This window comes from Schistocerca cancellata, chromosome 3, assembly GCF_023864275.1.
Source record: "Schistocerca cancellata isolate TAMUIC-IGC-003103 chromosome 3, iqSchCanc2.1, whole genome shotgun sequence".
NCBI classification, from domain to species: Eukaryota; Metazoa; Arthropoda; class Insecta; order Orthoptera; family Acrididae; genus Schistocerca; species Schistocerca cancellata.
Genome location: NC_064628.1, coordinates 596,553,611 through 596,578,015, shown reverse-complemented (window position 1 = coordinate 596,578,015; position 24,405 = coordinate 596,553,611). Strand labels below are relative to the sequence as shown.

Here is a 24,405-nt window from a genome sequence, read left to right as displayed (position 1 = left end):
TCTTCTAGCTAAAATAGATTCGGGTTTAAAGGAAGCAGAAGAAAGGTTATAGAAAGGTTATGAGGCAGTATTGCTAAAACTACTGACATTCCAAAACAACATACGACAGAAAACAAACCTTTGCTTTTAGAGAAGTTAGATACCTTTACTGGTTACCCACAATATGGTGCTAGCCCATCGAAGGAAAATAGCAAAGGTTGCAGAATGCAAGAACACTTGCCGGCATTTGCACCTGTCAAGCAAGCGCAGTTGCCATTCGCTACCCCACAAGCGAATGTCACTGACAGGGTGGCATGTTTGTCAACGTTACTTGCAGATGAAGGATTACTTAGGCATCAACAATTTCCGATATTTACCTGGGAAGGGAAAAAAACACACCCTGTTGTCTTTATTAGAGCATTTCGAAATGTTTCACGTCATATCTGTAATGAAGCCCAGAAAATTAGATTTGTTGTTGGATACACATAAGGTGATGTTCTGCTATGGGCTACGGACATGGTGGAATGTTGCCTCTATTATGAACACTTTGAGAGAGCCTTTCTGGATAAGTATTGGCGTGAGGCAGTACAAGAGAGGCTCAGACGTGAAGTATTCAATCCAGCTCCATTCTCTAGCAAGTATGGAAGCTTAAGAGGCTATTTTGAAAAATATTTGAATAAAACCAGATACTGGACAAACCCAGTAACTCAAGTAGATGTGCTGAAAATTTTACAGAGCCGTCTTCCTTCCCACATTAGGGAAAAACTCATTACCATACTGGAACACGACACCGAATACTTTCTACCAGTACTGGACTCAATAGATTAATATACGAAGAGAGACCAGTACAACCCAAGCCTGTTAATACACCGATACTGCCACAGAGATTTACGGACCAACAAGTAAACAACGGACTCTTAGTACAACACGGATGACAACCTTGCCCCGAACAGACCCATGGAAATGGTAACGATAATCACAATGGCGATGGAGAAAGCCATAAATTCAAAGGCGGATATAAAAGAAATAGGCAAAAATTTAGCAAAAACAACTACAATGGGTGAGTAGCGTATGGCCATCCTGTACAATATGTACAGGTACAAGATACCAGCAACAATCAGCTGATCGCTTGGCAAAATCAAAACAATAACAGACAACCGAATAAACCACAGACAGTGGAATTCGGCTATCAAAGTAACACACATATGCCAAATAACACGCAGGGGCAAAGAGAATTTGAGTCGAGAGCCTCTCAGGACACTAATTGTCACAATCAAACACCAACAGTCTACATAGTTGAAGTTACGCCTAACTCAGAGACCAATGCCACCACGACGCCGGGAAACATGAACCAGTCATGGCAGGCCCCCATTCTGTGCCCTTGGAAGGGAATGGGGCCACAAGCTTGATTTACACTTGCTTTATCAGATACAATCATGGTAGTGATGTGAGAGACAATCTGTATCAAGGTAATGAGGGTACACTGAAAAACTTGGCAGAGGACAAGTTACAAACTGCTATTAAAGCTAAAATATTTGACCTTGATGTACCCATTGTGCTTGACACAGTTGCTATGACTAATTTGATGTCACAGTGATTCTTTCAAGAATTGAAGAAACATGGATGAATACCCACACTGCCAATGCAAAATTGCAAGGTACAAACTGCCGCTGGTCAGAAATTGAAAGGAGTCAAGATATAAGCCTTAATTCCCGTACAATTAGGAAACTTATCTGCATGATGCAATTTTTTAATAGTACAGAAATTAATAGTTGATTGTTTAATCAGTAAGGATACATTTAGGACACACCAAGTACATATTGATATAGGAAAAAGCCAATGTCATTTCACTGCAAATAACCAATTATTTGTAATAGACCTAATCAGGGGAAGTACTAACAGATGTAAAACTGAACTTACTCACAACTTTGAAGTTCAGTTGGTAAATCCCACAGTTATGTTTGTCAACACATACGATAACAAACAGTTGTCAGCAAAAGAAGTAAACGTCGACACAATAAGCACAACGGTAAGTCAATCCAAGTGCTTGTCGCAAGAACAGCAAGTGGAACTTAGGGGACTGATACTTGCTTATATACATGTATTTGAATAAAGACCAGGTATTATTGAGGTTTTAGTGTACAAAATGGAAGTGTATCCTCACGAAACCTTTTATGCTACCTCATACCCTATACCGTGGACAAAGAGGGAAGCAGTAAGGAAAGAGATTAACAGGATGCTTGAATGCGGCATAATACAAGCATCATTTTCCCCTTATTGTAGTCCTATCTTGGCCATGAGTAAGTCAGATGGCAAGGTGCACTTGGTCTCTGACACGTGTAACATTAATAAGATTATTGTACCAGTCCAAACATGGCCAGGCAATTTAGAGGAACAGCTTATGAAATACTGTGATGCTAAATTTCTTACTATAATTGACCTCCAGTCTTCATATTGGTACATAAAACCACATGAAGAAAGTCGGAAGTATACTGCCTTCATATATGGGGCAGAAGCTTCGAATTTCAAGTATTACCGTTTGGATTGAACATAAGAGCAGATGTATTTCTCTCTGCACTTGATAGAGTGCTAGGGCCCGCTTTTGAGTAAGGTAACAGTATACGTGGACGACCTTTTACTTGTTACACCTACTTGGGTAGAACATTTAAGATTAATTGAAAAAGTATTGAGCTGCTTTTCTGAATATGGAGTAAAAGCAAATCTCCAGAAAATTAATTTCGGACAAGAAAAGGTAAATTTTTAGGACACACAATCTCTTTGGAAGGCATACTGCCAGTCCTAAAAAACTTGATGCCATTTGGAACTGCCATGTTCCTCAGAACAAGAGATGATTAAAGGCACACTTAGGCTAGTGTCATTTTTTCAGGAAGTTCATCCCTAACCAACTAGTGAATAGTGATGCTTTACTCAATCTTCTCCAGAAAAACAGACTTCAGTTATGGGACAAGCAATGTCAAACCCATTTCGAAAACATCAAGCAAGCCTTATTAAATGGTAATATTTTATCTCAACCAGACATGAAGAAAGATTTTTGTTTATGCACCGACATGTCTTCCACGGTCTGGTTGCATGCCTTTTTCAAATGATAGAAGAAGAGGGAAATCTCATCCCTTCGCCAGTCACATCTTATCCGAAGCTGAACGTTCATATTCAGTCATGGAGTAGGAGAGTTTCACTATAATTTGATCCTTCAAAAAGTTTTAATATTTCATTTGTGATAAACATACAAAAGTACACTGTGAACACAGTCAGATAAGAATTATAAGAAGCCAAGCATGACATGGGTTACAGGTCAGATAGAAGAATATGTTAAGTTATTCACAGACTCCCTCAGAAAGATAAATTGGGACTTTGTTTATGAATATGACACAGATCAATCAACTGTTGAAACTCTATTTAATAATTTCCTTAAGGCATATACTGACTTATGGCACTCTTGCTCACCAATGGAAAGAACCAGTACTAAACCAAATAGAAAAGGTAAAAAGCTTAAATGGTACACTGATGATGTTCCTAGTATCCGGGATAAGATGCTTTCACTGTACAAAACACACAAAAACAATGGCAAATTTGGGACAGAACAAAATGATACTTACTATAAAGACTATCTGAAATGTAAGCCAACCTTAACATTGCCAAACAAGCTGCCTATAAAAGTTACGTAGAAAGAGCCCCAAACAAATGCAAGATTGCTTGGGATATTATAAAACAAGACATTCTACTTGAGCCGGAAGAGCTCAATAAATATTTTACAACTACAGTAAATGAATTAAAATCAAAAATTAAACAGTCAGACATACCAGCAATTGATATACTTGCTGATCAGCTACCTAGAGGGGCATGAATGTCACTGGGGCCCTGTCATACCCACAGATATAATAAATATTGTTAGAAAATTTTCAAACTCGAAAAGCATGGACTACTACTGGATATCTAACTACACAATAAAAAGAACAATATACCTCATTTACAATCCACATGTTTTTATTATGAATAAATGCCTAAAAGTTGGAATTTTCCCTGATCAGCTCAAAATTTCCAAAGTTCTACATATACAAAAGGGGGAAAAACACCTCCCTGAAAATTACAGATCAGTGTCTCATGTATCAATCTTTTCCAAAATATTTGAAGCAATTTTCCACAAACAGCTACGTAAGCAACTGTTTTGAAAGTATGACCACCTCTGTAATACACAGCACAGTTTTCGACAAGGGAAAAAATACTAACTCTGCAGTCCTTGAAATAGTTAATCAGACATTAAATGCATTTGAAAATAAACAGCCTCACTTGAACTTTGTGATCTGAGAAAGACATTTGATTGTATCACCTCTGACATCCTAGTAGCCAAACTAAAGTATTATGGTATAAATAATACACAGTTGGAAATAATCAACTCTTATGTAAATAACAGGAGACAATTTTGTGTCAATTCAAAATAGACACTCTTCCATGAATAGTGTCGCATCTGGCATACCTCAGGGCTCTGTCCTTGGTCCTTTCTTCTTCACTGTTGCAATTAATGATTTGCCATCTTATGTTGGGCCTGAGTGTGACGAAGCAAGCCTGAGTGTGACGAAGCAAGCTGGGATAATTTTAATTCCCCTCTTGTTTTGCAATCTGCCTTCTTAAATTCGTTTTGTTACTTTTAACTATTTACCATTAGCATACATTTTCAAAAAAGAGAAAAGTTGGCCCTCAGTTTTAAAGAATATAACACCAGATCTGATTTTGCTTAGTTTTATGAATGTAATTGATTTTCTAATTTATTTTGACTATTCCTAGTTAGTATCTCTTGTTATAGGGTAAAATCAGTAATTGTTTTGTAATGAAAATCTATTGTTGACATATAAATAAATATAATTTATGTAATAATTGAAACATTTGGAAGACAAAATGCTAGTAATCTTAAAGTATCTATTTGGCTCTCTATTCGAAAACATGTTAGCACAGCCACCCCTTAATTAATTCCAAAGTGATTAACAGTTTTGTCAAAAGCATTGTTTGTGTAATGATATTTGTTAATTTCATGATTTAAACAAATAATTCAGCCTAACTCTTGCAGTAGAAGAAACTGCTAAAAAGACGCAATTTTTCGATTTATTCTGTTAATTTAATTAGTTAAGTTTTAATTATAATTTCTCTAAATTTAACTTCAAACAATGTGTAGTTTCAGTACCTATTATTGGGAAGTTATATAATAATTTTTTGTCATGAGCCAGTCAGTCCACAGCAGAGTTTCAGACAAGAAACCTGTGTTGGTTAGAACAACAATACTTCAAAGTAACTGTGGAATAAGTGTTAAATAATTAGGCCGTGTGTAAAAACAATGACAGTGTCTGCTCCAAACTTACCTGATGTTCACCTGCAAACTATTATTGAGGCTTATGGAAAGTTAAGCAATAGTGCACTGGCCATATAAATGTGTATATTGAGGGGTTGTGAAAAGTGAAAGTAAAAGACAGTGAACACAACAATGCATTTGTCAGCTACATTATTTACAGTAGTCAGTGGCCAAACTACAACCCCATATTTCAGCCAGTACGCCAACACTGAGGACTGGAACAAAGAAATGAAAGGAGGCGGAACCACTACACGTCAGTTATCTGCTATGCAGATGATACAACCTTAATCAGCACAAATCGAGATTTATCGAAGCTACACAGAAATCACAGGACACTCTCACCTTAACACTAAACTGGTTCTTGGCTAACAAACTTCTATGTTGACCAGAGTAAACTCAGCATCTGCAGTTTGGAATTGCTAAAAAGGTAGAACCAAAATCCGTATAACTGCTTGGGATACACATTGTTTCCAAACTTAACTGGCAACCCCATATCAACCATGTCTGCAGAAAGTTATCAACGGTGTCCAACCTCATCTGGAAACCGTCTGATCTAGTACGTAACAAATCTCAGAACAGCTTACTTTGGACTTTTTCAGTCTCATATCTTATGGGCTGTTACTATGAGGCCACTCATGTCATGACAGTGATGTACTACTGATGCAGAAAAAGGTGCCACAAATAATGTGCAAGGTTGTTCCTAGGGAACACTACCATCCCTTATTCATCAAAATGAAAATAATGACAGTGATAAATCTTTATATTTATGCATCACTGATATAAGCTAAAAAGAACAAAACAAAATTTAACACCAAAGAGAACATACACTTTCATGACACCAGAAACAAAGAGAGTATTGACATTCCTAGACATAGAGTGACAAAAACAGGCAACTCTCACAAAGTGGACTGTTTGAAATTACTTAACAAATTACCACATAATGCACTCAATATAACTTTCAATAATTTTAAAAGTAAACTGCACAAATGGTTAATATAAAATTCATACTACCATCTTACAGAATTCTTGGATACTTGTAACATAGAAATTGAGTTTTAAGTCTATGATTGCAATTCTGTGCAATTGATTAATGTGGCATAAATAATTTGTACTTGTAAGGTAAACACTAACTAATATAGTAACTTCTTATGTATCTTGACATCATTATAAAGCCTATTTCACTACATGTGGTCATTGGCAAATAAAGAATCAGAATCTGAATCAGTCCCTATCATTTTTGTTAACTTGTAAATTGCTACACTGACGGATAGACAGGTGGTGTATGTATCGTCAAGAATTCGATTTTGAAGTAGTATACATAAAAGGAAATCAAAACATAATAGCTGATGCTCTTTCTCAACTACCACAAGGCTTAGAGGAATTCAACGATCTGGTAGAGCAGCTATGTCGTCATATGTAAACACATGGAGCAATTACAGGAGGAAGACACACACTGGAGTAAGGTAAGAGCAAAACCTACACATAACGGCGATGAAAAATTAAAAAGATTTTTCACTATACACATAGGTGTTCTGTTCCATAGGAACCCTCCTGAACTAGAAACGGCGTGTTTGCCAGAGGAATATGTGGATGATTTTATCTTAAATATACACAATACTTGGGGCCATTATAGCACTGCAAAATTTACTGATAAAATAGCTAAATATTGTTATTTCCCCAATCTTAGATGAAGAGTACTACAGGTGGTAATAAAGTGTATTGTTTGCCAGAAAGCAAAACATTCTAACATCTCCAAACAGATAGAACTTCATCCCACTGTGGCTAAGAAACCTCTAGAAATGGTATCATTAAATGTGGCTGGACCCTATCCCAGAGGTAAAGACGGAGTAAAATATATAGTAGTCCTGCATGATATTTTCATTAAAATATGTAAAACTGTATGCTGTACAAAAAGTTACAGCCAGTTCAATAATAAGATGAATTAAAGAGGATTATTTTGCACGAGTAGGAAAACCAGAAGTCATGTTAACAGATAATGCCTCACATTTTGTTGGACGTGAACCAAAAGAGTTTGTAGATTCCAACCAAATCAAAGACATTTTAGTGTTCAAATTTCATCCCGAAGCATCCCCCACAGAAAGGGTGTTTAAGGAATCCAACAGGTTTGTGAGGACCTATATAACTCGTAAACATACCAAGTGGACTGAATATGTCACACCTTTCTTACAAGTTGTTAACAACCTTCCAAAAACATCAACTGGATTTACACCAAATGAGCTGATGTTCAATTGCAAGCAAGTAGATGAATGGGAAAAACCTTTGCCCAAGATACTGATATCGTAATTATCACTGGACGATAAAATATGACAAGCAGTAATCTACCTTGAAACCTGGGCTAATGTAGGAAAGGAATTTACATTAGAAAGCTGAAATGTACAACACAGTTTTACATAGGACAAAAGGTATTACTTAGAACACATCCCAAATCCACAAAAATTGGAAAACTGAACTGTAAGTGGCAATTACTATACACCAGACCATACATAATTACTAAAATCTCCTACCCGGGAAAATACAGATCGGCACACACAAACACGGGTAAAGACAAGGGCCTTTACCCACACAAAGACTTGAGAACATTTATATACTGAAGAAGGGCTATATACCCTCTAAGTTGCACATATGTATGGCAATATTAGATTTAAGATGCTGGAAGATCATACTCCAAAATTTATGTTGTTAGTTGGTAAGGAAAATTTTTGTTTGTGTTGTTTTCCTTATATGTCAAACATTTAAATGATAAGGTGAGTGGATGTAACAAGAAAGAATTTTACTTGTGTGTGTCTAGAGATGACGATACTTTAAACACAACACTTCGGCTTTCGCGTAGCCCAGTTGTAAATGATTAAACAAACTTGTGAAATTCACAGTAGCGCACAATACAATACATAACTCGCCGTGACATTAGTGGTAACAGAGTGATGCAGCACATGCGCATTGGGGAGCAAGCTAGTCAACAGTGCATAGTGGGAATGTCCGTGTTACCGATAAGTCGTATATATGTACAGTATTTAATAATCACTTTCTGAATATAGCAGGTGAACTAAATAGAAACCCAGTCCCAACAGGGAATCATATAGCGCTCTTAGAAAAAAGTGTTCCGAGACTGTTACTTGAAATGCTCCTCCATGATACTGACAAGAGGGAGATTGAGTTAATAATTAAATCACTAAAGACCAAGAACTATCATGGATATGACAGGGTATCTAGCAGAATACTGAAGTATTGTTCTATGTATGTTAGCCCAGTACTTAGCCATATCTGTAACTTTTCCTTTAGGAGTGGTCAGTTTCCTGACCGATTAAAGTACTCGGTAGTGAAGCCACTTTATAAAAAGGCAGACATTGATAATGTTGACAATTTTAGACCTATTTCTATGCCATCAGTGTTTGCTAAAGTTATTGAGAAGGTTGTATATACAAGGTTACTGGAGCATTTAAATTCACATAATTTGCTGTCAAATGTTCAGTTTGGTTTTAGAAATGGTTTAACAACTGAAAATGCTATATTCTCTTTTATCTGTGAGGTTTTGGACGGATTAAATAAAAGGTTGCGAATGCTAGGTGTTTTCTTTGATTTAACGAAGGCTTTTGACTGTGTTGACCACAAAATATTACTGCAGAAGTTGGACCATTATGGAGAAAGGGGAGTAGCTTACAATTGGTTCGCCTCTTACTTTAAGAACAGAAAGCAGAAGGTAATTCTCCGCAATATTGAGAGTGGTAGTGATGTTCAGTCCCAATGGGGCACTGTTAAGTGGGGCAACAAAGGCTTTTGACTGAGTTGACCACAAAATATTACTGCAGAAGTTGGACCATTATGGAGAAAGGGGAGTAGCTTACAATTGGTTCGCCTCTTACTTTAAGAACAGAAAGCAGAAGGTAATTCTCCGCAATATTGAGAGTGGTAGGGATGTTCAGTCCCAATGGGGCACTGTTAAGTGGGGCGTTCCCCAAGGGTCGGTGCTGGGGCCACTGCTGTTTCTTATTTATATAAATGATATGCCTTCTAGTATTACAGGTGATTCAAAAATATTTCTGTTTTGCTGATGACACCAGCTTGGTAGTGAAGGATCTTGTGTGTAATATTGAAATAGTATCAAATAATGTAGTTCATGAAATAAGTTCGTGGCTTGTGGAAAATAATTTGATGCTAAATCACAGTAAGACTCAGTTTTTACAGTTTCTAACTCACAATTCAACAAGAACCGATATTTTGATCAGACAGACTGGGCGTATTATAAGCGAGACGGAACAGTTCAAGTTCCTAGGCGTTCGGATAGATAGTAAGCTGTTGTGGAAAGCCCATGTCCAGGATATTGTTCAGAAACTAAATGCTGCTTTGTTTACCATTAGAACAGTATCTGAAATAAGTGACACTTCAACACGAAAAGTAGTCTACTTCGCATATTTTCATACGCTTATGTCGTATGGTATTATTTTTTGGGGTAATTCTTCTGATTCAGAAAGGGTATTTTTGGCTCAAAAATGGGCTGTTCGAGCTATATGTGGTGTAAGTTCGACCCCTATTCAATAGTCTGGGAATTCTGACATTGCCCTAACAGTATATATTTTCTTTAATGTCGTTTGTTGTTAGCAATATTAGCCTATTCCCAAGAGTTAGCAGCTTTCACTCAGTTAATACTAGGCAGAAATCCAATCTGCATGTGGAATGCACTTCCTTGACTCTTGTGCAGAAAGGAGTGCAGTATTTTGCTGCATCCATTTTCAATAAGCTACCACAAGAACCCAAAAATCTTAGCAGTACCCCAAACTCTTTTAAGTCGAAACTGAAGAGTTTCCTCATGGCTCACTCCTTCTATTCTGTCGAGGAGCTCCTGGAAGAGCTAAAAAATTAAGCAAATTCCAGTGTTACATTATTGATTTTCTTTATTTAAACTTACGACTTGTCACCTGAATATGTTTTTTTATATTTCATTTTATCTGTTTCTAATATCGTGTTATAATTTCATGTATTGACTCGTTCCATGACCATGGAGATTTCTCCTTAATTTGGTCCCACGGAACAATAAATAAATAAATAAATAAAACCGCAAGCGCATGCGTGCCAGATAGACACAGCTGAAAATGTTGGAGCACCCAAAACAAACAAACCCTAAGAGCTACAGCCTGCACTAGCATTTTTAAAGCCTGTTGCATAAACAGGGACATAGAAAATTAAGGGAGAGTCTATACTACAACTATGTCTCTCTACACAATAAAGACAGAGATAAGCTAAGGGATTATATACATGGAAAGGGATCCTAAACTATGAGATATTTACTGAATTTATGCTACTATATACATTATATCTAAATACTTTCAAATTTAAGTACTGAAAGTACATACACTAATTATAATTGAGAGACCAGAAAACTCTTGCTGCAGGTAAACAAGTGAGTACAATATAAGTGGCAAACTGAATAAGAGGTTGCATCACGCTTATGATACACTTTATCTTTCAGATTTATAAGGTAAGTAGAGCCGCACACATGACATTAAATGAGTTTGTGAAAGCACGACTGCACACTGTAGTAAATAATATATGGTTGAATATAAGAAAGAGGTATTAGTGACCACTGGGCCACTTTACACTTATCTATGAAATCTTAGTTTTATGTTAGTATTAAGTTTTTTCTTCCAGGGAACCTTGAATTGACACATCCTAAAGTGCAGAAAGTACCATATAAACATAAGAAAGGACTGCAGCACAAGTAAATATAGTTGTAAAGTTATGTTATGTATGAATGTGATAATGTGAAAATACGTGTAGAAGAAAACAGTTGCAGTACATCACATATCAGGATGCTGAACTAAGGTTGAACACTACCAAATAATTAAGGGGTCTAACCAAACTAATGTGAACGTCGACTGCCCATGAAAGCGTCAAACATCTGATGTACTTTGAAATATTTATACATGTTGTTACTCGTATAAACACTGTTTTGCGCTCACTGTACATAACATATAGTATTCATGATACAACTCTGTATACCTCAGCATATGAAATTGTTCATCCTTTATACAATGAACATAACAAGTAAATATTGAGCTGCACTTTAAACACTGAATAAGTATTCGATATGTTTGGTATCGTCAGGTTCGCGTTGTGTTTATAAACAACAAACTAATTTGTTCTTGGGGACACAGTTGAGACCAGCAACGAGATGGAACTGAGCACATAAATGACTTTCCATGAAACTCCTTCAACCTTGTAGTGTGTAGAACCTTTCTGGAGAATGCTAGACAGGCGAGGCCATGCGTAGTTACTTGAGCTGCGCATAGAATCTATTGTAGCAACAATTGTTTACTTCTTTAATTCTTTGAAATTGATAAATGTGGTCTGACAAGAAGTCACTGTAAACTGAAATGAAAAGTATGTCAGTTTATGCCATAAAAGATAACAGAATCTATTATTGTATGAATGTTATGTAAAGAATATAAAACCAAATGAGAGTAAAAAGTATACTCATATAATTGGAACTGAACAATGTAATGAAATTATAATTTAACAGAATGTACTAAAACAAAACAACAATCAGACTATAATGTATACAGGGTGGTCCATTGATGGTGACTGGGCCAAATATCTCACGAAATAAGCGTCAAACGAAAAAACTATAAAGAACGAAACTAGTCTAGCTTGAAGGGGGAAACCAGATGGCGCTATGGTTGGCCCGCTAGATGGCACCGCCATAGGTCAAGCAGATATCAACTGCGTTTTTTTTAAATAGGAACCCCCATTTTTTATTACACATTCGAGTAGTATGTGAAGAAATATGAATGTTTTAGTTGGACCACTTTTTTCAATTTATGATAGATGGCGCTGTAATAGTCATAAACATATGGCTCACAATTTTACACGAACTGTTGGTAACAGGTAGGTTTTTTAAATTAAAATACACAACATAGGTAAGTTTGAACATTTTGTTTTGGTTGTTCCAATGTGATACATGTACCTTTGTGACCTTATAATTTCTGAGAACGCATGATGTTACAGCGTGATTACCTGTAAATACCACATTAATGCAATAAATGCTCAAAATGATGTCAGTCAACCTCAATGCATTTGGCAATACGTGTAATGACGTTTCCTTCAACAGCGAGTAGTTCGCCTTCCGTAATGTTCGCACATGAATTGACAATGCGCTGACGCATGTTGTCAGGCATTGTCAGTGGATCACAATAGCAAATATCCTTCAACTTTCCCCACAGAAAGAAATTCAGGGACGTCAGATCTGGTGAACGTGCGGTGCTTCGATGACCAATCCACCGGTCGCGAAATATGCTATTCAATGCCGCTTCAACTGCACACGAGCTATGTGCAGGACATCCATCATGTTTGAAGTACATCGCCATTCTGTCATGCAGTGAAACATCTTGTAGTAACATCAGTAGAACATTACATAGGAAATCAGAATACATTGCACCATTTAAATTGCCATCGATAAAATGAGGGCCAATTACCCTTCCTCCCATAATGCCGCTCCATACATTAACCCGCCAAGGTCACTGATGTTCCACTTGTCGCAGCCATCGTGGATTTTCCATTGCCCAATAGTGTACATTACGCCGGTTTACGTTACCGCTGTTGGTGAATGACGCTTCGTCGCTAAATAGAACGCGTGCAAAAAATCTGTCATCGTCCCGTAATTTATCTTGTGCCCAGTGGCAGAACTGTACACGACGTTCAAAGATGTCGCCATGCAATTCCTGGTGCATAGAAATATGGTACGGGTGCAACCAATGTTGATGTAGCATTCTCAACACCGACGTTTTTGAGATTCCAGATTCTCGCGCAATTTGTCTGCTAATGATGTGCGGATTAGCTGTGACAGCAGCTAAAACACCTACTTGGCCATCATCATTTGTTACAGGTCTTGGTTGATGTTTCACATGTGGCTGAACACTTCCTGTTTCCTTAAATAACATAACTATCTAGCGAACGGTCCGGACACTTGAATGATGTCATCCAGGATACCGAGCAGCATACATAGCACACACCCGTTGGGCATATTGATCACAATAGCCATACATCAACACGATATCGACCTTTTCCGCAGTTGGTAAACAGTCCATTTTAACATGGGTAATGTATCACGGATCAAATACTGTCCACACTGGCGGAATGTTACGTGATACTGCGTACTTATACGTTTGTGACTATTACAGCGCCATCTATCACAAAGCGAAAAAAGCAGTCCAACTAAAACATTCATATTTCTTTATGTACTACACTAATACATAATAAAAAAATGGGGGTTCCTATTTTAAAAAATGCAAACAGATCTGTTTTACCTATGGCAGCACCATCTAGCGGGGCAACCACAGCGCCATCTGGTTTCCCCTTTCAGGCTAGATGAGTTTCGTTCTTTGTAGTTTTTTCGTTTGATGCTTATTTCATGAGATATTTGGCCTGGTCACTATCAATGGACCACCCTGTATAAGTAATGATAATGGCATGTCAGCAAATGAATAGAATAAGTTTATTTTTATAGTTGTATTTGTATTTTTTGTTATGAGTATATTATGATTTGGAAAGGACACTGCAGAAATTTTGTGTAATGCAACAGTACGAAAGACGCTTAAAAAAAAAGCGTGCATGTGAGATATGTGGGTGTGCACGTGATAACTAAACATGACAATACTTAGTGTAACACGAATTTTCTAAGTTCGACAATGTCGTACAAGCAGTGAGGAACTTACTTTGTCGACAGAGATCAGATGTATAGCTGGTGTCGCCACTGAATAAGTGAGAGCGACAAGGTGAAATAAATTCCTCGGGCTGCTGATATGGAAACCAGTTTTCACCGTATCGAAGATTTCACAAAGGATCATGCCGCTGAGCAAAAGCTTCACAAATTTGTGCAGTGGAGGCTACTGTGAATGCACAACATGGACACACTGACTTTGTATTAAACATGTGAAAGTGAGCTGGGACGGTAATGGACGTCGAGCTGCGTACACATGCTCCGCAAACTTAACATTGGGCAGATACTGACTGACAATAATGGGACTACACAGTTACAGCAAGCACTTTGTTATGAAAGAAAACTTATGTATGTATGTATGTGTATGTATGTATGTGTATGTATGTATGTATGTATGTGTAGATATGTATGTATGTGTAGATATGTATGTATGTGTAGATATGTATGTATGTGTAGGTATGTATGTATGTGTAGGTATGTATGTATGTGTAGGTATGTATGTATGTGTAGGTATGTATGTATGTGTAGGTATGTATGTATGTGTAGGTATGTATGTATGTGTAGGTATGTATGTATGTGTAGGTATGTATGTATGTGTAGGTATGTATGTATGTGTAGGTATGTATGTATGTGTAGGTATGTATGTATGTGTTAAGGAAAGCTGACATGTCTGTATAAATCGATAACCATACAGGATAACTCCAATGGCTGAAAAATAAAGGCTACGCCCATACCGGCCAGAGTTATCAACCCATAGAACAGTGAAAGAAGCCCAGACACTGTGCACCTCCATATGACGTCAGTGCACAGTGCAGGCAGGGGGGGGGGGTTAATTGTAATGCATCATTATTATTATTACCATTATTATAAATATTAATATTATTTATCTCGTTCTTTTCTTTCTATACATATAAGATATATGTAAAATAATAAGTTATTCTGTACCAGGGATACTACTGGGTCACAAACAAAACAAGTAGAGATATGTTCTTCAATTGATTAATTTCTATATATTCACCTACATGTCTCTATAAGTGATAGCAGGAGAGGTATTACAAATTCTGCCGCATTAATATTGTTCAAAAATGTGTATGCTAACCAGACATTAAAGAAGTGTTATAAAAGTTATTAGCAAGACAGTTCATTTATAACCGCATCTGTTCATCATTCCGCCCACACCGATAATCCTGCATCAAGAGGATCGAAGCAAATGAGAAGAATTTGTGTGAGCAGAGAGCAGGCGATCCAGAACCAGTATTGTCATATGAAGTTCCATGCACAATGGCGGTAGCAAGAAAAAGAAGTACGTAAATTTAAATGCTGACTATATGTATTGTATATTGAAGGTCTGTTGATATTACTGCCAGTTAAAGTTCACTCAGGATGTGTGTACTTTCCAATTTCTTTCAATTATTCTTTCCAAATTTTTACTTATTCAAGCAGCAATTATTTAATCAGTTTCATTATATATTATATTTTATCCCCGCATGCCTATTCTTGCCACTACTCAGAGCAAAGACTGCTCCACACTATGAGGTGTGGAATTCATTCATTCTGGTGTAGAGATGGCGGTGTACAGTGAATGCCACAGTTCATCTGGAGACAATAAAGAATTTTCCCATGAACTCAATGACCAAAGGTTCAGTATAGGATGTAGCATAAACAGGTTGGCCATTCACAAAAATGGTTCAAATGGCTCTGAGCACTATGGGACTTAACTTCTGAGGTCATCAGTCCCCCAGAACTTAGAACTACTTAAACCTATCTAACCTAAGGACATCACAAACATCCATGTCCGAGGCAGGATTCGAACCTGCGACCGTGGAGGTCGCTCGGTTCCAGACTGTAGCGCCTAGAAACGCTCGGCCACCCCGGCCGGCAGCCATTCACATCTTGGTGTCCTGAGAATGTGATGATTGTGCAATGTTCAGTTATGGCCTGGGGAAATCAACATGCCAGAGCAGCCCTTGAGAGTGGACTCACAAGGTGCGATGTGCATCAGATGTTGCATTAAGAATCAGACTTTTGAGAATTGAAACCGCATTATGTCCAGCAGCTGACACCACAAGATTATCACAGAATGGAGTATGGGGAGTTGATGTTGGATTGGCACAGAGATTGGCCTCAATTGTTTCACAACATCCTGTGGAGTGATGAGGCCATTTTCTATGTGGGAGGTTTCATGAATCGGGACAACTACCATTAATGAACAGGATCCTGGAGTTAAGGTAAAAAAGATCCATTCTCATCAAAAAGTGCCTATGTGGTGTGAAATAACAGCTACAAATGTCATCGGCCCATATCTCCTACATGACGCAATGAATGGGGAACGCTACCTTCAAATGCTTCAGGGTTATGTTTGACCCACAGTTCTGGATACCAAAGACATTATCTTCAAGCAAGACTTGCAATTTGCAAGTGATGTGCAGAACTAGTTGGATGAGAAGTTTCCAGGACGTTGGCTGGGGAGATGTGGACCTCATGAGAGACCTGCAAGAAGCCCAGACCTGACATCCTGTGACCTTTCTTTATGGGGCTGCGCAGAAGAGGTGGTGTACCAGATGAAACCTTGCCCATGGGATGAACTGGAAGCACAGATTCTGGAAGTTCTTACGAACATCCCACACAACTTCCTCAGGAAAGGTGTGGATTCCATTCCAGGTTGTTTGAGGACACTGGTCAACATCACAGGTGGCTACATCAAAATTTAATGGACTCTAAACATATGCAAACATATTTCCATAAAACTGAGTACATACTGTATTAATTTCAAATAAATAACTGTGCAAAGATCAAAGTTATACATAAGTTTCAATACACAGTTATTTCCCGCCCACCTTGTAGAACTGGAACTATACAGGACTGAAGTGCACACCTGTAGCAGGAAATGGTTTCAACTTAATTAAGCAGTTACAGAAAGTACTAATAAAACTCACTAGAGATGGCTAGGAAGTCCTACTGTGTGGAGATTTAAATACCGATTTCATCTCAGATGCTACCGACTGAGGAGACATAGTGTTGCTGATGCCCAGCCTTTTTGTGTTCCCCATATGACCATTGCCAACAAGAACAGGACAGAGTAACAGTGACTGATTATTTATGTTTAAATTCAATTGTCTTTCCACAAACAAATGTGAGCCACATAGTACATAATTTGCTCGCCCATGGTGATCGAGTGACAGCAATATAACACCACCATCAATCTGGTATTTGCCAACTGCTTTTGCTTTTGAAATAGTAGTATCTTGGTCCTATACAACTGATTCAATTAAGACATACTCTTAGTAAGGCATTTTATAAATAGCATCAGCTAGAGGTTTGCTCCAACTTCTACGAACGAGTAAAGGACAACCTTTTCCAAAACTTGTAACCATTGTCTGATAATTATTATGAGTAGATTCAATGGACAGGGATTATTACAAGTGGGTACACTGATTTTTCAAACTTGTGTCATACAAAATCCCTCCCTAGTAGTGTAACTAACCTCTTACAGATTTTATTCAATGAAAATAATCAGTGTGTGAAAATATAACGTGGATAGATAACAAATCTACTCTCAAGGCAGCTGCAGATATGGAAATGCGCAAGCTTTCTGAGCCAGCAGCTCCTTTTTCAAGCAGAAGGGTTAAAGGGAAAGGAAGAGCCTGCCACCACTTGGTGAGTGAATTTTTTATCTATTACAGATTTTGTTAGTTTGGTTAGTAGGCTCACGACAGTAGTGAAGAAGACCCTGGATTTGCCTAGACAGAGTCTCTTATACCTCAGCAATGTTGATACAGTTGGATAGATGTGTTGCATAGGTGTTCCAGGAGCTTGTGCACAAACAAATGTCACATCAACCGTGCACTAATTCCTTTGATCCTTTGTGTACAGAAAATATACACTTTCACAAAAAAAGAGACATAGAATAAGGGAATTATCCAAATGGGATGGAAATTGGTAGATGTGCTGTACATGTACAAACAAACAAATGATTACAGTTTTAGAAAAATTGGATTATTTATTCTATCCAAGTTGTGAGTTAAATCATCAAAATCTAGAGATGGTTGGAGGGCCCTGCAAATAATGCTCTAAACATTCTCAGTTAGGGAGAAATCTGGCAACCTTGCTGGCCAAGGTAGGGCTTGGCAAGCACGGAGACAAGCAGTAAAAACTCTCACCATGTGCAAGTGGGTATTATCTTGCCAAATTGAACCCCAGGCTGGCTTGCCATGAAGGGCAACAAAACAGGGTGTAGAATATTGTCAACTTACCACAGTGCTGTAAGTGTGCCACAGAAGACAACCGAACGGGTCCTGCTATGAAAAGAAATGGCACACCCCAGACCATCATGACCGGTTGTCCGGCCATATGGCAGGAAACAGTCACATTAGTATCCCACCGCAGTCCAGGGCGTTTCCAAAAACATCTTTAGCCTGCAATCTCATTGAATGGAGTAAAATCGCCTTTAGTGTTGAGTCCCACTTCAAACTGAGCCCTTACGATGAGACTTGTCCAGAGACACCTGAGACAGCATTGCCTCCATGTAGCCCTGCACACACTGCTAGACAGCACTCTTCTCCCCCACCCATACCCTGCCATCCCTTCCCCTTCCCCAGCCCCAGCCCCTCCTCACCTATCCTTTTCCTTACACTGTTGACATTCCAACCTGTAGTCTCCATTATCAATTGCTAGTGTGGAAAACTATTTTGTGCTTCTAGTAAGATGCTGTATTATGCATCTTATTCAAAATAACTGAATTCTCAAAGCTACATGGCAAAGCTGCCACCACTGTACAGAATTTTAGTGGTCTCCTGAACCTGCAAAGTACCAAACAGCTTGCAGTATAGTGTATTACATGCTGCATCTGCAATTCTTCAATCGCTACAACAGCAACAAAACAAACAAACAAACAAAACTATTTTTCCATTAATCTTGTCTTTTTAAAATTCTTAAACTATAATAATTGAATATAAATACTATTTCAAACACTGAAATGATTATTAAGTTGTTTTACATTACCATAAATGTATAAACTTACCAGCTCTGAAAACAATTTCAGAAACGCCGCTGAAGCAGCAGCATTCTGTGCAGTAGCTGGATGACCCCTCTTCTCTTCTATATTGTGCAAGAAACTATAATGTAACCCGAAGTTACGAACCAGTTCTGAGGAAGTGGAGCAAATGTTCAATTTCTCTACAGCTTCCTCTAAGGTCAAATACATTGGTTTCACTTTGTTGTTTTCTAGTTTATCACCAACTGTGTTCAATTCTTTCAATTTCCCATTCTCTGTCTGTCTATTTCCATGTTTCTCATTTATATATTTTCTAGTCCTCTCACTTTTCACACCTGTCAAACTTTCACTGATATTTTCCTTTACTTGAGAATTTCTGGCTGTTATATTAATACTATTTGCATTTTGCAACTGTTTTGAATATGTTGTCGGTTTTAATGTTGAATAATCACTCTGATAAGTTGTCCTTGGTACTAATGGATTTTGTCTAAATTTCACAAGAATTTTCTTTCTTAAAGGATCTTTTGATTCAGATGCTGATGGCGACACATTTTCAGTCATTCTGTCTTTCTCTTGAATGCCTTTGTGCACCATGTTTGAATTCCCAGTTGATGAAGTAAATTCTTTTGACTGTGAGTGTACTGAAACACTTTTTTTATCTGTTGTCTCCCCTTGCGTTGACTTGAGGCAAGCACTGCTTCTACCAGCTACATTTTTTGTTTTGCTCGTAGTTTTCTTTGATGAATTACACGTTTCCTTGACTTTCTGGCCTTCTTTGATTCCATCATTCTTATTTGAGCACTCTGAATAAACAACTGCATCCAATTTAATACTTTGAGGTGGATTCCAGTTGTGCAACAGCTGATTCACTTCTCCACGGCTGTAGGAAAGTCTCTGCCTTGCATCAGAGGTCCATGTGACAGCTTCTTCTAGGAAATGTATTAACCTAGATATAGAAATATATTTTATTAGTACATGTCTTTATAGAGATTAACCAAAACCAAAAATATGGAAAATTTAATGAATTATTATTCTGTGTGAACCAATATGAAAGTAGAATGTAAGATTGGTGGGCTGACTTCCTCCTAATGCCAACTGAGAAGAACTATCTAATCCTTTTGATTTCCCATGTTATTGGCTCTGTACAGGTTCAGTTTCATTTATACAGCACAAATTGTACAATTGATACTGGCCAAATCAAAGAAAATTTGCAATAATACATAGAATTAGCAAATAGTAAGCAAATTAAAATTAGGTACCTATTCTTAAAATTTAATTTTTAAGTAACTTTTTTTGTTGCATATCCAGAAATTCTTTTAGGCCCTACAGCATAGAAACATTGCTTTTTGTTTAATTTTAAATACTGGATATGTAGCAAATTTTTATTTCTTCTGGTATGTTATTCTGTAGCATTACATCAATGTTAATTACACTCCTCTGATAGGCTGTTGTTCTGTGATATTTTTTTATGTATATTTGATTTCCCTCCAGTACAATAGTAGTGTACATTTTTGTTCTGTAGAGGGTAGCTTGTTTTCAAGAGGTAGCCTCTAGTGAACAAGATAATTTCATAAACTAATAATAATCTTGGAAAATTCAGAACACCAAGCTCAGTAAAATAATATTTACACGGCTCCATCTTTTCAAAATCATAAATTATTCTTAGAGCTCTTTTTTGCATTCTAAAAACCTTTATACTGTGAGTTGAATGTCCCAAGAAAATGATCCCATGTCAAAGCAATGAGTGGAACTGCACATAGTATGCCAGCAGTAATGTTGTTTTGCTTGTTGTTGACTTTAATATTCTTAGACCATAGCACATTGCACACAGATGAGAGTTTCCTAGACAAGTTATTTTATGTGTGCCTCACTTTAAATCTTGCTGAACCCACAGACCCAAAAATTTTGTGACACTTACATTTTCTAGGCAACAGACATTTGATTAGATGGAGGAAATAAACTAAAGTTGACACACAGCTTTTTTAGTATTTATAATGACTGTTTCTGACGAACCACTCAAAGTCTTTTCATAGAACTTTCTGCTATTGACTGCAAAGTTTCTGGGCTGGATTCAGTAAGCAATATGCTGGTGTCATAAGAAAATAGGATAGTTTTTCTTGCAAAAAATATATATGCAACAAAGTCGTCCACATAAATAAAGAAGAATAGTGGACCTAAGACTGAGCCCTGTTGTACGCCAAATTTTATTGGTAATTCGCTAGAAAGGAAGAAGTTGTTTCCTGTTTTATTCGTAGTGTTGAATTCATAATGAAGCCTTTTGCCTGTGCTTTTTTATGTACAAAGACAACCAGCTATGTGCTACACCTATTACTCCTTGTCTTTCTAACTTTTCAAGCAGAATATCATGGTCCAGTACATTGAGGGCTTTTGACAGCTCTAGAAAAATACCTGCAGCTAATGTACATTGATCAACACATTCTAACGCTGTCTAAAAATTAAAAAATCACAGTCTGTATGGATTCAGACTTTCAAAAACCATGCTGATGTACAGTAATAGGAGAGTATTTGTTTATGAAACTTAAGTGCCTGTCATAAAAGAGGTTTTCTAGAATTTTTGAGATGGAACTTAACCTTGATACTGGTCAGTAGTTTGATATTTTATCGTAAGAACCTTCTTTGGCAATGCTGAAACTTTTGCTACCAATATTTTGAGAATATCTGGAAAGACACCAGTTTGTACAGAGAGGTTGAAAATGTTTGCCAACTGTTTTGCTATTTGGTGAACGCATGCTTTTAATATGGAATCAGGTGCTTCATTAAGGCCGCTTCAAATTTTATTACTTAATATTTAATTTTACTTATAATTTCATCGGGATTTGTTTCATGAAAACACACACAAGCATCCAGAACCACTGATTTGCTAAAGCAGTTTGGGACTGATCCTTTACAGTTTACTTGAATGAGGTCTTCAGCTAGTGAAATGACGTATTCATTGAGCTACAAGTTTCTTTCTTCATAACAACTGTCATTCCACATAATTTTTCCTCTCTGACTACTTTACCATAGATTTTTAGGCTTAGAATAATCTGCAAATTCTTGGGTAACTCTATATTTCTTACAACAATACTGCAGAAATCTGTTTCTTTCACTGGAAATTTTTATGCCTTTAGTTACTCATTGCCTGTTGTTGTTAGGTTTTACAGTTTGTACATATTTTAGGAATGCTACATTAAAATAGTAAAGAAAGACATTCTGAAAACACATGAATATGCTATCAGCATTGTTCTGAATGGAGATGCTTTCCCAATTTTTCTTAGCCAGCAAGGCATTAAAAATTATAATATTAGCTTGAGAAGAGTGAGTTGCACTTGCCCCAGTGTTCCCAGTCTTCAAATACACACTGGAAACCATTTTTTGAGAGGTCCTTCAAAATCGCTTCCTCAGCCTTCACCACTGCTTCTGATGATTGATAATGCCTCCCACAAAAGCATGTCTTCATGTTAGGGAGTAGAAAAAAAGTCACATAGGGCTAAATCCAGACTGTAGGGAGGGTGAGGGATGCACTTCACGTTGATTTTTGCAAGATATTCAGCAACAACATTGATAATATGCAGCCACGCATTATCGTGGTGCAGCATCCAGCCTGCTTCATGGAAATGTGGTCTTTTGCATCTGATATGGACTTGCAAAGTTTTCAGGACATCCCTGTAGTACTGTCCAGTTACTGATGTATGTGCAGGTACAAGAAGCTAATAAACTTATCCATGGACATGTATGGATGGACATCAGGTGCATGTTGAGCTGTCGAGCTGCACAGCAAACAGATTTCTGCAGACACCTTATGAAGTTATGCCGGATGCATTCGACCCGTCTGTCAGATACTCGGGGATGGCCCAGCGATTTTCCTTTGCACAAACAACCCGTTTCTCGGAACTGCTCATGCCATCATCTAACGTTCTGTGCTGTAGGAGGATCCACACCTAGTACGAAAGTCGTGGTGAACAGTTATTACTGATCTGCGCTGTGCAAACGTAGTACACAAAATGCTTTCTGTTGCCCCAACACGATTTTTACCAGAATTCAAGAGAGCACACAATGCTGCTACCTAGTGGGAACCACGTGAAACTCTAGAGTTTGCTCTTTCCGAAAGTACACTGTTCATGCACATATCTCAACTAACATAACAGTTATGATGTTTTGAAATTGGATGATTCTTTTTGTAGCCTGTTACCTACAGTTTAATCATAGGTTGTGCTCATTTTAATTCTCAATATAATCAATCAACTTTTTTCCTATAAATTGGCATCTAATGATACAAAACACACCATTAAAACTATACCAATACTACTTCCCATCACCATAACTTTTTCTACTATTACTGAGATATTGAAGACAAAAGTCTTGAGGAAACAGCGTAGGATTAATGTGGTCAGTATGTCTCTTATTATTATTAGTATGGTGATGCACAGAAAGTGATCCCTCACTGTGAGGTAATGAAATTCCTTGAGGTTTAACAGATGGTGGGCTGATAGCATCCTTCAAGCCTTCTACTCAGCATGCAGCAATCTTTCCAGCATTTTTAATTTCCAAAACTCATTTTGTCTCCTGTCTATCATGTTAGTACTACAGACTAACAACACACAGAGCAATAGCCAGGAATCACTTTCACCCTGTTTCAATGACCACTTAGGTACATTTAAATAATGCTAATCTCAAAACAAATTGAATAGTTTTCCTTGGAATGGTTGTAGAAGCTGATTTCTCCAAGGCATCAATGAACTAGTCCTATGTCCAGTAAGCTGGCAAGGGAAGTTGATCATTTTGCCTTTACTTGTGCTAAATAACACTCCCAGTCATCCACAACAAGTTCTCTTTGTTTGACCCTTCTATTTGGAGCACAGGATCCAAGTTTGCCATCGCAGTGATCAGGATGAATAATGATCCAACCTCTTGGGGTATCTCAACCCTTCCCACACATATATCACACTAATAGATGGAGAACAGTTACAGATGTACACACCTTAGCTTCTTTGATAAAATGAAAATATCTTTGTGGGCAAAAGCTGTTTAAAAGTACAAGGTTTTAGTCTTCTGTTAATGAAAAAATAGCCATATCATTTCAGTCTGTTGCCAGGCAAACTCATGCTGTACCATCAGAATTACAGTTGGCATATGGTTGATTGTGTTTGTGGGAAGACTTCATGTCACACATGAGTTAATATGAATAAATGTTATGGACAGCAGAACGACAGGACTGCAAATGAGGTACCTGGTATTTTCACATGTGAAGCTCGAGCAGGGATGTTCACAGCATGTGCAGTGCCATTTATTGCTGGTATGCCATAGTTTCAACCCTGTCTTCTAGAAATATGTTACATC

General features: G+C 37.5%; 1 protein-coding gene across 2 annotated transcripts in view; it reads right to left on the bottom strand.

Moving 5' to 3' along the window:
• The window catches only part of LOC126175484 (uncharacterized), an 81,496-nt gene that overhangs the window by 18,253 nt on the left and 38,838 nt on the right, over positions 1–24,405 (bottom strand). For both annotated transcript variants that reach the window (XM_049922301.1, XM_049922302.1), the window contains one exon: positions 19,093–20,011. In XM_049922301.1, the coding sequence (XP_049778258.1) occupies positions 19,093–20,011 (919 nt within the window). The remainder of the gene's footprint in view (positions 1–19,092; positions 20,012–24,405) is intronic.